This window comes from Oncorhynchus mykiss, chromosome 4 (assembly GCF_057628025.1).
Source record: "Oncorhynchus mykiss isolate SJ-2025 chromosome 4, ASM5762802v1, whole genome shotgun sequence".
Classification (NCBI taxonomy): domain Eukaryota; kingdom Metazoa; phylum Chordata; class Actinopteri; order Salmoniformes; family Salmonidae; genus Oncorhynchus; species Oncorhynchus mykiss.
Genome location: NC_143025.1, coordinates 11,965,415 through 11,979,262, shown reverse-complemented (window position 1 = coordinate 11,979,262; position 13,848 = coordinate 11,965,415). Strand labels below are relative to the sequence as shown.

The 13,848-nt window shown below is 43.6% G+C and overlaps 1 protein-coding gene across 1 annotated transcript in view; it reads left to right on the top strand.

The window, feature by feature from the left end:
* LOC110522731 (phosphatidylinositol 4-phosphate 3-kinase C2 domain-containing subunit alpha) overlaps positions 1 to 13,848 on the top strand; it is a 66,603-nt gene that overhangs the window by 6,222 nt on the left and 46,533 nt on the right. Inside the window, exon 2 of the mRNA XM_036969413.2 lies at positions 2,490 to 3,685. Coding sequence (XP_036825308.2) covers positions 2,582 to 3,685 — 1,104 coding nt within the window. The 5' untranslated portion in view covers positions 2,490 to 2,581. The remainder of the gene's footprint in view (positions 1 to 2,489; positions 3,686 to 13,848) is intronic.

Below are 13,848 nucleotides of genomic sequence, written 5' to 3'. Positions count from 1 at the left end.
TAACGTTGCACCACAAGTCAGATGGCTCGTTGCCGAAAATGGTGCAAGTTCAAAATGATAACCGGCTAATGTTAGCTAGCTACGTTGGCTATTAGCTCCTATCTGATATCTTAGCTCCATGTTTATCTAGCTAGCTAACATAGTAGCTAATATAGCTAGCTAACACAGTTCTTGTGATCTTTGCTAACAGTTCACATAGCTAGCTTGCTATTGCATGCATGTCTGGGTGGGCATGTTGACACAAGCCTTTATTGGTCAATTAACTAAACTAATATTTGCAATAGGAGTTTGGTTTTGGTCACTGGATAATGGGCTAGCTTGTTGCTTGCTGCTGATTGTCTCAGACACTCCTCGGCATTGTGCAGTGCTCGTGGCTCAGGCGGTGAGTGGGAGGTACAATAGCAGCAGCTTTACTATCGGCAAAGACTACAAAAGGACTATCGACCCGATAATTCAGCTCGGCCTATTATCCGTCGTTCTGTCATTTATATTGCATATAGTCTTGCATTCGCTCATTCTTCCTCCGTGACCCTTACTTTGAATGTCATTGGCAGTCCTTCTGCAAAGCTTCAAGATAAATGTATATAGGCCTGATCCCTTACTGCAGCCCTTTCGATTCAAACCTCTCCTCGGGGACCCTCAGCCGTTCCATATGTTTGAACTATTCCAGAGCTAGTACACCTGATTCAACGTGTCAACTAACTGTCAAGCCCTTGATTGAGGTGAGCTATTTTAATGCTACAACAAAACTATCAAATGTTTGAAAACCACTGGCCTAGCCTATAGCATGAACAGATGCCATGGCCCACTGCATCTACTCCAAGTATAGGCTACTTTTTAAAAGGAAGACTGAGGGCAAAACTTAACAAACTGCATATTCTAGGCTACATGATGTTGAGTCAAAATAAAAATCATCCAGTACCACCACTCTGCCTTCCTGTTTTCTTTACCCAGATCAAACTCGGTCGATGTCTGTCTGGCAGAGCTGTCTGTCTCACAAAGCTGCTAGACAAATGTTTGAGTGCTGTTCCCTCCGTTGGTTTGCCACCGCTGGAATCTCTGCCCAGGATCTGATATTAGTACAGCTGATAAGACACACTTGGGCCGTAGCATACAGAGAGAAAGAGACCCGTCTGGCTGCCTTTCATGCCAAATTCCTCACGTACAATGGCGCTAGGCTAGCTGGAGATCCCATGCACAGCTAGCCTTCACTACTATGGGAGGGGAGCTCAGGAAAGGGCTGTGTTGCCTGGGGGGAGAACTCTGACTGAGGGCCTGGGTAGTGAGGAGAATAGGAGCGCTGTGTCGTTTTGAGGATCTCAATGAATGCACACGTTGCAGCCAGGGAGATGTTTTTATCACAACACATAGGCCTGTTAATGTTCTGCACCATACTGCTGAGATTTGTTACAGAAGACAACAAATACAAAAAACAGGCACTGTAATATCATGGTATTATCATTTAGCCTGTCTATGAAACATTTTATACGACATCATTTAACTACCTACCTATATCATGGTTGTCAATTTTCAGGAAGAAGTAAGCCTCTGATAACATGGCTATTGCTTGCTGCTGTATGAGACAGACAATCAATTTCAATGAAAAGGGCATGCAGTAGATGTGTTGGCCTGATTCTCAACTCTTCACTCCAATAACACACACAAGCCAAATAACAGTCACTTATGACATTGATCCGTACTGTAGCTACACTCAGTGAAATCAGTAAGAAAGATGGTTTATTTTGAAGCACATTGTACTATAGTGTGAAACCCATGTGACAGTCCTTGTGCTAGTCAGGCGCAGTAAACTTTAACAGGACTTTTATGGTCTCCACCTTGACCCTGACTGTGCATCATTGTGTATGTGGGGCTGTCAGGGATTTTCTCTCTGCTGTCTCTACATGTTGAACAACTTCGATACTTCAGGATGTCAGTAAGCCTCTTGCTCTGTTTTACAAGTCACAGTCAAAGGTCCCGTGTGATTATAGCTGATAAATCTTGGTAATACATTGTTCCCTTACAGCTAGGCTATTTAAAATGTAACGGCATTAGGATCGACTAGTTTTTTTTGTCTTGCAGACTTTACTATTGGCTATGGAAATGGCTCCCTAAATGCAGAACAGATGCCTCTGTCGGACCCTGTCGTGGTTGTAGACTGTTCCTGGTGATGGCTGTATTGTGTTGTGTTGTGTATTGGGGCGGCAGGGTAGCCTAGTGGTTAGAGCGTTGGACTAGTAACTGGAAGGTTGCAAGTTCAAACCCCCGAGCTGACAAGGTACAAATCTGTCGTTCTGCCCCTGAACAAGGCAGTTAACCCACTGTTCCTAGGCCGTCATTGAAAATAAGAATTTGTTCTTAACTGACTTGCCTAGTTAAATAAAGGTAAAGGTAAAAAAAAAAGGTAAAAAAAATATATATATATAAATAAATATATATAAATAAATAAATATATATATTGTGACTTGCTCTCTTTTCTCGTCCTTTCCCAGGTGTTTGAATAAACAAATCTCCCGTCTCCCGTCCCATTTGTCACCCGTGCTGACTACAATCTCGACTTACATGGCACCCTCAAATTGACATCATGGCCCAGATATCCAGTGGTAATGGGTTCAAGCTGGACGTGACCCAGCCCATGGGGGTTGTGGGTAAGGAGGAGGCCCTTCGCATGGAAGCGGAGGCCTTAGCGAAACTACAAAGGGAGAAGAGACACACGCTCCCGGCGACCACTGCCGCTCCAAAGCCCACTCTTTCCTCCAGCAGCCGACCAGAGAAGGACCTCATAGTCTTCCCCGATGCCAAGAAGCAGGCGGAGAATGACAAGTTCCAGGACATCGACGTAGACAAGCTGACCAATGAGGAGCTGGAGAAGCTCCTGCTGGACGACAGCTTCGGGGCCAACAGCGGCAAGGCCTCGCGGCCCTCCTCGCTGCTGGGATTCAACCTCAGCGCCTCCTACCCGGGGGGCCAAGCTACCTCTCCCTTCCCCAACGGCCAGTGGACGCCTTCCATCCTCTCCACCGGCTCCGGCGTGTCCACACCAACCCACCATCAGGCTCCCATGTTCCCCTCTGCTCCGTTCTCCAAGCCCCAGACCTGCTCCTTCCAGAATGGCTTTTCTCCAGCCATGCCGCCCTACATGGGCTTGCCTGGCCCGCAGACCTCCTTCATGGCCTTCACTCCTATCCAGCAGCCCGGAGCCATGGTGTTCCATCAGCCCACCGTCACCCCGGAGATGGCCAAGCTCTTCCACAAGATCCACAGCACCTCGGAATACTTGAAGAACGGCAGGTCAGCCAGTACTGACCTGGATGCTGCCCCGACCTGTGCCGTGTCACTGGCGCCCAACCCACCGCCACCTGCCGTGGAACCACTTGCCGTCAGCCGCTTCGAGTGGCTGGACCTGGACCCGCTCAACAGGTGCAAAGCTGAGGGTGATGAGGGCACCTCACCGGCACCGAGCGGCACCGTGACTGTAGTGGGAGGGCCAGCCGGCGGGGACCCCTGGGACGCCGTGCTGCTAGATGAGACTGAGGGAGGGGCTGGCGGCAGCAGTCCACCAACTGAGGTGAAGGGTCATCTCGCAAGTCGCTCTCAGCCTCGGCAGTTGTCGGTAGGGGCGGGGGTCACCAGGAGCCACTCCCTCACCATCCCAGATTCCGCTTCCCAGCACAAGCCAAACAATCAGGTATGTCTAGTACTCTACTTGCATAAGACGATCATAAAAACTCTGAAACTGAAACCTCTATTTTTGTCCCTAAAGCAAATACCACTAGCCAAGCAATCAGTAATGGTTGCGATGCCCATTGCCCACACAATGGCTGTGTTTAGACAGGCAGCCCAATTCACTAATTGTGTCTCTTGACCAATCAGATCAGCTCTGAAAAATATCTAATGTGAAAAGGTCTGATGTGATTTGTCAAAAGGCCAATAAGTGGAAAAATATATCAGAATTGGGCTGACTGTCTAAATGTAGCCCTTGTGACAAGCCAAAACAAATGGGTAAGATTCTAGCACAATAAAATAATTTTAAAGGGGTTCAACAAAGCCCAGCCAAAACAGCTAGGTAACAAGTCCCACATCATACCAGCACTGCCAAAACATACATTTTGGCTCCCAAAGCATGTAGCCGAGTAGTCTGGAATGGTTGCCCACACTTTGTGAAGACTTGACCTCCTATACTTCCACTTTTTTAAAATCCTTTTTGAGAGGAAAGATGCTCTTTCTACTCCAAATCGGTCTCTTTTTAATCAACATTTCTGAGATTTGGGACAGGACCGAAGGCATGTGGCGCAAAATACCATTCGCCTCCATTTTCCTATAAGTGAGCAACCATCTGTCTGAAGCATTTGTCAGTGGGTTTGAGCTCAACTGAAGGGAGGCCACAACAATTCTAACTTCTCTATATACACAATGACTCGTCTATCACTTTTTATTTACCGTGTCTCTTCCCTTTTAGTCTGGTTTAGTCAGAAAAGAGATTTCGTAATGAGAGAATAAATGAGTAGTAAGGAATAAAGGCGTTGCCTGTATGTGTGTGGCGTTCCCAGAAAGCCCACTTCCTGTCTCATTGTGTTTCTCTGTGTCGGAACAGGACAATTGGCTGCTGTCACATTCTTCCCACAGAAAGACCATAATTTCCGTTCTGCATGAGATGATTGTCTTAAATATAAACAGCGTCATTTGTTTATTTCCCCCACTGTCTTGGAGGCATAGTAAGCAGGACACCTGCTTTGTTTACTGTACATTGACTATGATGGTCCAAAGTAGTGCACTATGAAGTGAATAGGGGGACTTTTGGGATAGCACCTTTTATGAACCTCTTGATGTCTATTTACCACCACAAACCGATGCTGGCACTAACACCGCACTCAACGAGCTGTATAAGGCCACAATCAAAGAAGAAAATGCTCATCCAGATGTGGTGCTCCTAGTGGCCGGGGATTTTAATGCAGGGAAACTTAAATCCGTTTCAACTTATTTCCACCAGTATGTCTCCTGTGCAAATAGGGAAAAAACTCTAGACCACCTCTACACGCAGAGACACATACAAATCTCACCCTCCATTTGGCAAATCTGACTTAATCCATCCTATTAATTCCTGTTTACAAGCAAAAACTCAAACAGGAAGTACCAGTGATGCGCTCAATATAGAAGTGGTCAAATAACGCGGATGCAAAGCTACAGGACAGTTTCGCTAGCACAGATTGGAATATATGACTAATCCCATGGCATTGAGGAGTTTACCACATAAGTCACCGGCTTCATTAAGTGCATGGATGATGTCGTCCCCACAGTGGCAATACGTACATATCGTAACCAGAAGCCATGGAGTACAGGCAACAGCCTTACTGAGCTAAAGGCTAGAGCTGACGCTTTCAAGGAGCGGGGCACAAATCTGGACACTTATAAAAATAAATCCTGCTACACCCTCCGAACTATCAAACAGGCAAAGCATCAGTACAGGACGCAGATCAAATCCTACTACACTGGCTCTGACGCTCGTCAGATGTGTCAGGTCTTGCAAACTATCACAGATTACAAAGGGAAACCCAGCCACAAGCTGCCCAGTGATGCAAACCTGTCAGACAAGCTGAATGCCTTCTCTAAGCTCTCTTCGAGGCAAGGAACACTGAACCTTGCATGAGCGCACCAGCTGTTCCCGGACAATGTGAGTAAAAACCTTTTAAACAGGGTAACATTCACAAGACCGATTGCCAGGCCGCATACTCCGAGCATGTGCTGACCACCTAGTGCTGACCTTCACTGACATCAACCTCTCCTTGACCCTGTCTGTAATACCCACGTTTCAAGCAGACAACCATAGTCCCAGTGTCCAAGCTTGCCAAGGTTAGTTCCTTAGTGTCCACATAACTAAGGACCTATTATGGTCCAAACACACCAAGACAGTCGTGAAGAGGGCATGACAACGCCTCTTCCCCCTCTGGAGACTGAAAAGATTTGGCATGTGCCCTCAGATCCTCAGTTCTACAGCTGCACCACTGAGAGGATCTTGACTGGTTGCATCACTGCTTGGTATGGCACCTGTTCGGCATTTGACGGCAAAGCGTTAGAGGGCAGTGTGTATGCCCCAGTACATCACTGGGGCAGAGCTCCCTGCCATCCAGGACCTCTATACCAGGCGGTGTCAGAGGAAGGCCCTAAATATTGTCAGATTCCGGCCACCCAAGTCAGTCTGTTCTCTCTGCTACCACACGGCAAGCGGTAGCAGTCTCTAAGACCAAAAGGCTCCTGAACAGCTTCTAGCCAAAAGCCATTAAACTGCTGAACAGTTAAACAGTTTCTGCTTACCTTTACCTACATGTACATACACTCAGCAACAAACAAAAAACGTCCCTTTTTCAGGACCCTGTCTTTCAAAGATAATTCCTAAAAATCCAAATAACTTCACAGATCTTCTTTGTAAATGGTTTAAACACTGTTTCCCATGCTTGTTCAATGAACATACACCTGTGGAATGGTCGTTAAGACGCTAACAGCTTACAGACGGTAGGCAATTAAGGTCACAGTTATGAAAACGTAGGACACTAAAAGAGGCCTTTCTACTAACTCTGGAAAAACACCAAAAGAAAGATGTCACAGTTGACATGAGAAGACATTTCTTTTTTTTGATGAGGTTGGTAGTACAAACCAAACCTACATATTACCTCGATCAATCACTGCAACTACCTCGTGCCCCAGTACACTGACTCGGTACCGTTACTCCTTGTATGTAGCTCATTATAATTTTATTTTGTTACTATTATCTTTTCATCTATTAGTGTGTAAGTAAGCATTTCACTGTAAAATCTACACTTTTAGTATTCGGCACGTGACAAATAAAATTTGATTTAACAAATATCTGTGAAATGTCAGATTTACCTAAAACCCTTTCAATGTGTCTGTCACCAACTGTATACCATTAGTTGAGAACTAGGTCCAGTTCACTCTGCTGTCTGTTTTTCTGTGAACGTTTATGGCTGCCTGTCCTATGTCTGTATGTTAAACATACTACTGTTACATAACGTGTCGTCTGGATGTGTGCATTCATGTCGATCTGTACATGCTTTCGCCTTAACAGTGCGTTGCCCTAGTTTGCTAACCTAGCTGCCAGGCAGCAGTAATGTTGGTATAGCCTAAACGGGGACAAGCCCATACAGCTCCCCACCATGCCCCACTGCAGACTCATCTGACAAGCCCCAGAGCGGCCCAGCGTTGCCATGGCAGCAGGCGCTCTCATGTAGGCCGAGTGTGTAATACTGTGAGAGTGCTGGTGGGCAAAGCACTACTCTCAACCAGCATGGCACAGTGGTGTAGTGTTGTTACCTTCTACAGACCAAGACACCCCATATCGGTTTCCAGACCCATAGTAATCTGGCCCACAACCTATCACAGTCAACTCCCTACTCGAGCCAGAGTGCTATTTTGTTACCTTCCAGATTAACAGGTTGGGTGTAAGGAAGCCTGTTGTTGTTAACACTACAAGGGCTGGCATCAAATGTTGCAAAGCAGGTGGAGTTTGTTTCTGTGGTAATGTTTGCTCTTGTATTAAATTAAACAAGTGCGCTTAGTTCAGGAGGTAACAATTGTATTTACATCTGCCTGTTTTTTTTGTTGTTTGTTTTTTCTCTCTTTGACAACCTGTGGTAGCTAAGCCCAGGACCGGGCCCTTGTATTGAAGAACCAAAGTCAAGCAAACAACATTAACTGCTCAAACAACGGATATGTCTCAGATTTAAAAAAAACATTTAGTCAGGCCAGCTCCCCCTGCAGTTTGTATTGGAAAGCCGAGAGGACTTCCCAGCATGCTGTAAGCCCAGGGGACATCACCACCTGCAACAGAGCACTGAAGTGCACCATAGAGTTCAGTCATTGCGAAGTCAAGACTTTTGTACGCACAGAACGCCTGTGTCGTCACAGCAGAGTACTAGCTAGGACTTGCCTGTTACGACAGGCTATGGTGCTTGTTTCTGTGTGTGGGGACAGTGGATCAATGGGCACAGTTGATGAATGGACACATTTCAGTTGTACAACTGACTAGGTCAGTATATCCCTTTCCCAATATGTAACTTTTTGGGTGACCCGACCTCATTCACATACAAATTTGAGTTATATATCTGTCATTCTCATTGAAAGCAAGTCTAAGAAGCAGTAGATTGGTGCTGTGTGTGTTATTTCTATTGTTCCCATTCTTTAGTTTTTTAAAAATATTTTTACTTTCAGTTTTGTACACCAGCTGAAAATACAATATTTTTGGTTATGGGAAAACATATTTCACAGCGGTTTAAATGGCACAATGATTTGCTACACTATACTTGCTTATTTTGTGACATATAAACTGAAATTAGGCAAACTATTAGAATTTTAGAAACCAGGAAATGGCAGAGCAGTTATGACTAAATTATAATTCTCGTGCTGCATACTGATCTCGTCCATACGCCCTGTGTGGTGGTGTATCGATGGGCCTACAGAGTGACGATGGATACAAGTGAACTCTGTGTCTTCACCTCTCACCCGGTTTTACTTTCAACAAACAGGAAGTACATCGTGGGTAAAAATTGTGGGTGAGGGAAACAACACCAATGGCATCCTCTGAAATAGCTGGTGAAGTCCTAGCTAGACAACAACTGCAACTTTTGTTGAAAAATTTGATTTCTATAATTCCTCAGTGGAAGTTTAAACTAGAGAGAAATCATTGACTTCCTCTTTCAAATCAGGAAGTTAGACTTCATTTGGTCAGCTGGTTCTCTTGACCTAGTTAACCAGGGCCAACCAAGAATGGTGAAGAGGTTGAGGAAAGTACAATAGAAAGAAGGAAAGTACAATACTAAACCACTAATAACCTGGGCTAGTGAAGTAGGTACCATTCTAGGACTGCTACAGGCAGCAAAACTGGACAAGCCTGGGACAATAAAGTGGTTTACTGTTTACTCTTAAGACTGACCTAAGACGGAGGAGCTGTAAAGCAGACTGGACCTGACTTAGAACAGTAGGGTGGACTAAAGCAAACCACATTAGATTAATGATCTGTGAGTCACATGGGCCTTACCCATCCTCTCTCTCACTCACTTACTCACCCCTGTCAGACAATGAAACAGAGAATACAAAGACAGGCCTGTCTAACATCCCGGTGTCTGTCCTGAGGTGGGATGTGAGTGAACACACCGCTCACAATGCCTCATTGGATTATCTTTGAACGTTTGTTTTCAATGAATGGATTGTGTATAAAAACACACACTGCTAATCCCTCACTCCTTTCTTGCCTGGCTAGATGGGATGTACAAGGTGCTTGGTGAGAGCGAGAGATTGGGGTCTCAGCCAAGTCGACGCTACTAGCACACTGCTTTGTAAATGTTTCATTTTAATACTATTTCGGGTCAAAACCATGTTTGTCTCTGTAAAAGTTCTCCGCAACAAATACTTAAACTTTTTTTTTTTTTTTTTCAACGGAAAGCTAAAATAAGCATTTTCTTATTGGACAAGTCCAGGTAGTCTTTCCATATTCCAGTCGGTTGTCTTCCGTTTGGCACCTAATGAACACGACCCTGATGCCACTTCTAGGTTCAGTCACATTTCATGTCCGAGTTGTTGGTTTTGCTTGTGTGAAGTTTTTAAGAACCGCTGAGCAAAGTGAGCATTATTTTATGAGCTAATCTGCTCTGTTCTTCACCCGCTGAATGACCAACATGAAGAAGGCAGACTCTTATGTTGCAGTACAGCATTACCATTGTACTACTCATTTCATCAGTTACAGATAGACAGCCATAACATCCTGTTATTATAAACAACTGGAAAGATGGGACCTTCTCTATAAACAAAACTGACATTACCTTGCTGGCCATTAAGTGTGCGTGTTTAGATTTTGGAAGTGTAGAATCAAATTTTATTTCACATGCTTTGTAGACAACAGCGAGTAGAATGTAGGGAGTAGAAAATAACATGGCTATATACAGGAAGTACCAGTACCAAGTCAGTGTGCAGGGGTATGATGTAATTGTGGTAGCGATGTACTGTACATATAGGTAAGGGTAAAGTTACTAGGCAACAGGATAGATAATAGACAGACAGTAGTAGTAGCAGCAGCGTGTGTGTGTGGGTGCCATCTTAACTATGGTTAAGATGGTGCCCGACAGAGGGGCTCCGATAAAACATTGGAGGTTTCTTTTTTTTTTTTTTTTACCTCAAATGTTCTTAATCAGTTTGTTTTCATGCATTACTACATACACCCAGGTATTGGGATACGAAATAAAAACAATGAATTATAATATTTTGATAAAACAATATACAGTGCATTCTGAAATTATTCAGACCCCTTGACTTTTTCCACATTTTGTTACATTACAGCCTTATTCTAAAATATATTTATATATAAATGTTTATGTTCCCTCATCAATCCACACACACTACCCCATAATGGCAGCAAAAACAGGTTTTTAGAAACTGGAAATATCACATTTACGTAAGTATTCAGACCCTTTACTCAGTACTTTGAAGCACCTTTGGTAGCGATTACATCCTTGAGTCTTCTTGGTTATGATGATACAAGCTTGGCACACCTGTATTTTGGGAGTTTCTCGCTTTCTCTGCAGATCCTCTCAAGCTTTGTCAGGTTGGATAGGGAGCGTCGCTGCACAGCTATTTTCAGAACTCATATGTTTGCTCGTGTTCAAGTCCGAGCTCTGGCTGGGCCACTCAAGGACATTCAGAGGACATTCAGAGCGATGAAGCCACTCCTTTGTTTGCTTGGCTGTGTGCTTAGGGTCATTGTCCTGTTGGAAAGTGAACCTTCACCCCAGTCTAAGGTCCTGAGTGCTCTGGAGCAGGTTTTAATCAAGGATCTCTCTATCTTTCCCTCGATCCTGACCAGTCTCCCAGTCCCTGCTGTGAGAAAAATATCCCCACAGCATGATGCTACCACCACCATGCTTCACCGTATGGATGGTGCCAGGTTTCCTCCAGACGTGACGCCTGGCATTCAGGCCAAAGAGTTCAATCTTAGTTTCATCAGACCAGAGAATCTTGTTTCTCATGGTCTGAGAGTCTTTCAGTGCCTCTTGGCAAACTCCAAGCAGGCTGTCATGTGCCTTTTGCCGAGAAGTGAATTCCGTCTTGCGACTCTACCATAAACGCCTAATTAGTGGAGTGCTACAGAGATGATTGTCTTTCTTGAAGGTTCTCCCATCTCCACAGGTGGCCAGCTCTATAAAGAGACTTGGTGGTTCCAAACAGAGGCCACTGTGTTCTTGACGAACTTCAATGCTGCAGAACATTTTTTGGTACTCTTCCCCAGATCTGTGCCTCAACACAATCCTGTCTTGGCGCTCTATGGACAATTCCTTCCAACTCATGGCTTGGTTTTTCTGTTTTTAATACATTTTCTAAAAGCTGTTTTCATTATGGGACATTGTATGGGGGGGGGAGTATTAAATTCATTTTAGAATAAGGCTGTAACGTAACCATGTGGGAAAAGTCTAGGGGTCTGAATACTTTCTGAATGCACCAACGATACCAGCCCACAGAATGACATGGATGGAATGGGCGATTAAGACGTTGATTTTCATTTAGAACAACAATAGTGTAATGTTTGTTATGCCTCTTTATCAGAATTGGCGCTCATATTAATAATTTGACCGTGTGCCTTGCGAATTGATGCCATTCTCTTATGTTTATCTTTTGTAAAAAGAAGCTGTTACAGGACTGTTATTGACTGTAACTCTATCACTAATCAAATGTATTGTAAGGGAAACGAAAATATGCTATGTGTTGCATTAGGCCTTCAGAATAATACAAAACATATCCTTGACTCGATCAAAGTTGATGAGCAGGAAAGGAACAATGCCAGTCAGGCCCACCACAACTATGCCTACATTTTTTAAAATTTATTTTACCTTTATTTAACTAGGCAAGTCGGTTAAGAACAAGTTCATTATTTTCAATGACGGCCTAGGAACAGTGGGTTAACTGTGGTGTTCAGGGGCAGAACGACAGATTTGTACCTTGTCAGCTCGGGGATTTGAACTTGCAACCTACCGGTTACTAGTCTAACGCTCTAACCAATAGGCTGTTAACCTGTTAACCTATAGACTATATATAGATAGATTATTGTCCATTTATATTAAAAAAAAACTGAGTGACTTAGGCCTAGCAGTTTGTACAGGAAGAGATGTAATTTACAGATGCCTGGAAAGGAGCATCACTTTATCAAATCCTCCTTCAGAGTCACATGCATGTAAGACATTTTAATTTCTATATAGTATCAGAAAGAACCAGCAGTAGTGTATTAGTGTCATATAACTCTCAATTGAAGAGGTGCAGCTCTATTTCCAACTGTCACTTTTTCCAAGAATATCCGTGCTGTTCATGCATTCAGAACATGACCACTTGCAACAAAACATAAAAGCAAAAACCAATAACATACAATTAAAATATGCTATTCTGTCATCGATGAATGGGCAATAGACACCTGACAAACTGATAATGGTGCATGTGACTTCAATGAACTGAATGAGGAAGAGGGTGATTGAATTTGATCTGAATTCTGAGGGTGAAGAGGATGATTGAATTTAGAACAATAGTGTAATGATGAAGAGTCGTGGGCGGTCTTATTTTATTATGAAAGATTGATATGACTCAGGAAATGATATACCATTTTATAGACGCTGAGTACAACCATACAATAGCAAGCCCAACCAAACAAACGGATGCACTGACAGCATTGCAAATGTTGCAGAATTTAGATGAGTTGGATGGTGGGTTGGCTATTGAACTTGAAATCGACGTTGCTGATGAAAAGTAATCTGATTCTGATGTTTACTTCGAGCCTCTGCCTCCGATGCCTGAGTCTCGCCGCAGAAAAACAACAGAGCCAATAGACGTTAATCCCAACTGCCACGGTGAGACAGGAGTCTGGGAGGGATATCACGGTTTGGGTAGAAAGGAGTGATGAGTTTGACATGCAGATGTTGCAGCATATCAGATTGTACTGTTGCTTATGTGCACAGAAAAGGAAACCGTACATGAGACATGTTTATGGATGAACTCAAAGAATTTATTGTACTCTTGTGTGTCCGCGGAATGTTCGAGTCATTTTGGTATGATCGGTATGGGGTGGACCTTTTTCCCCAGAGACCATGCCACACAACCTCTTTAGAGAGGCCATGCCACACGTGCGTTATGTGCACACAAAACAAGGCCCGTAAACTGAAGTTCAATCAATTTTGTTTGTGGGGCTTGCTCGCACAAAGCCCCGAAAAATGTGTACCGACTGTGGCCACGAAGCATAAAGAGAAGACTAGATTGATTCATGTGAAAAGGCACGCGTATAAGGCCACAATACAGTTTCCAATACGATCAACAAATTACTTTATATCTTGTCATTAATTTTTTTTAATGGAATTCATCCTTTATGATTGTTCATGCGCTGGTGCTTTTGTTTAGGCAAATCATTGCACCTGGGGTTGTTTTATTATTTATTATTATCATCTTTTTAATTTCTACTTTGTAAAACAGAGCTGTAACTGGACTTTTCCTATTAACTCTATTACTAATCGAATCTACAAATAAAGTTTATCAAATGGATTACATTAGTGTTTTTATTGTAAAGGAAACTAAAATAGGCTATAGGATTACATTTTATTGTAAAGGAAACAAAACAAAAAAAATCCTGATATATTTCTTCGTGCAATAAATCCTCTACAATAGTTTACACTGTTAATCAAGTGTTGGTGCTTATGTTTGAGCACCGCCCGGCAATGTTCTCTAGCGCAGGGGATCCCAAACTTTTTCACTCTGGGGGAAGGCCCCCCTTCCAGCATTGGCGAACAACCCAGATGTGAGTGCTATGGGGTGATA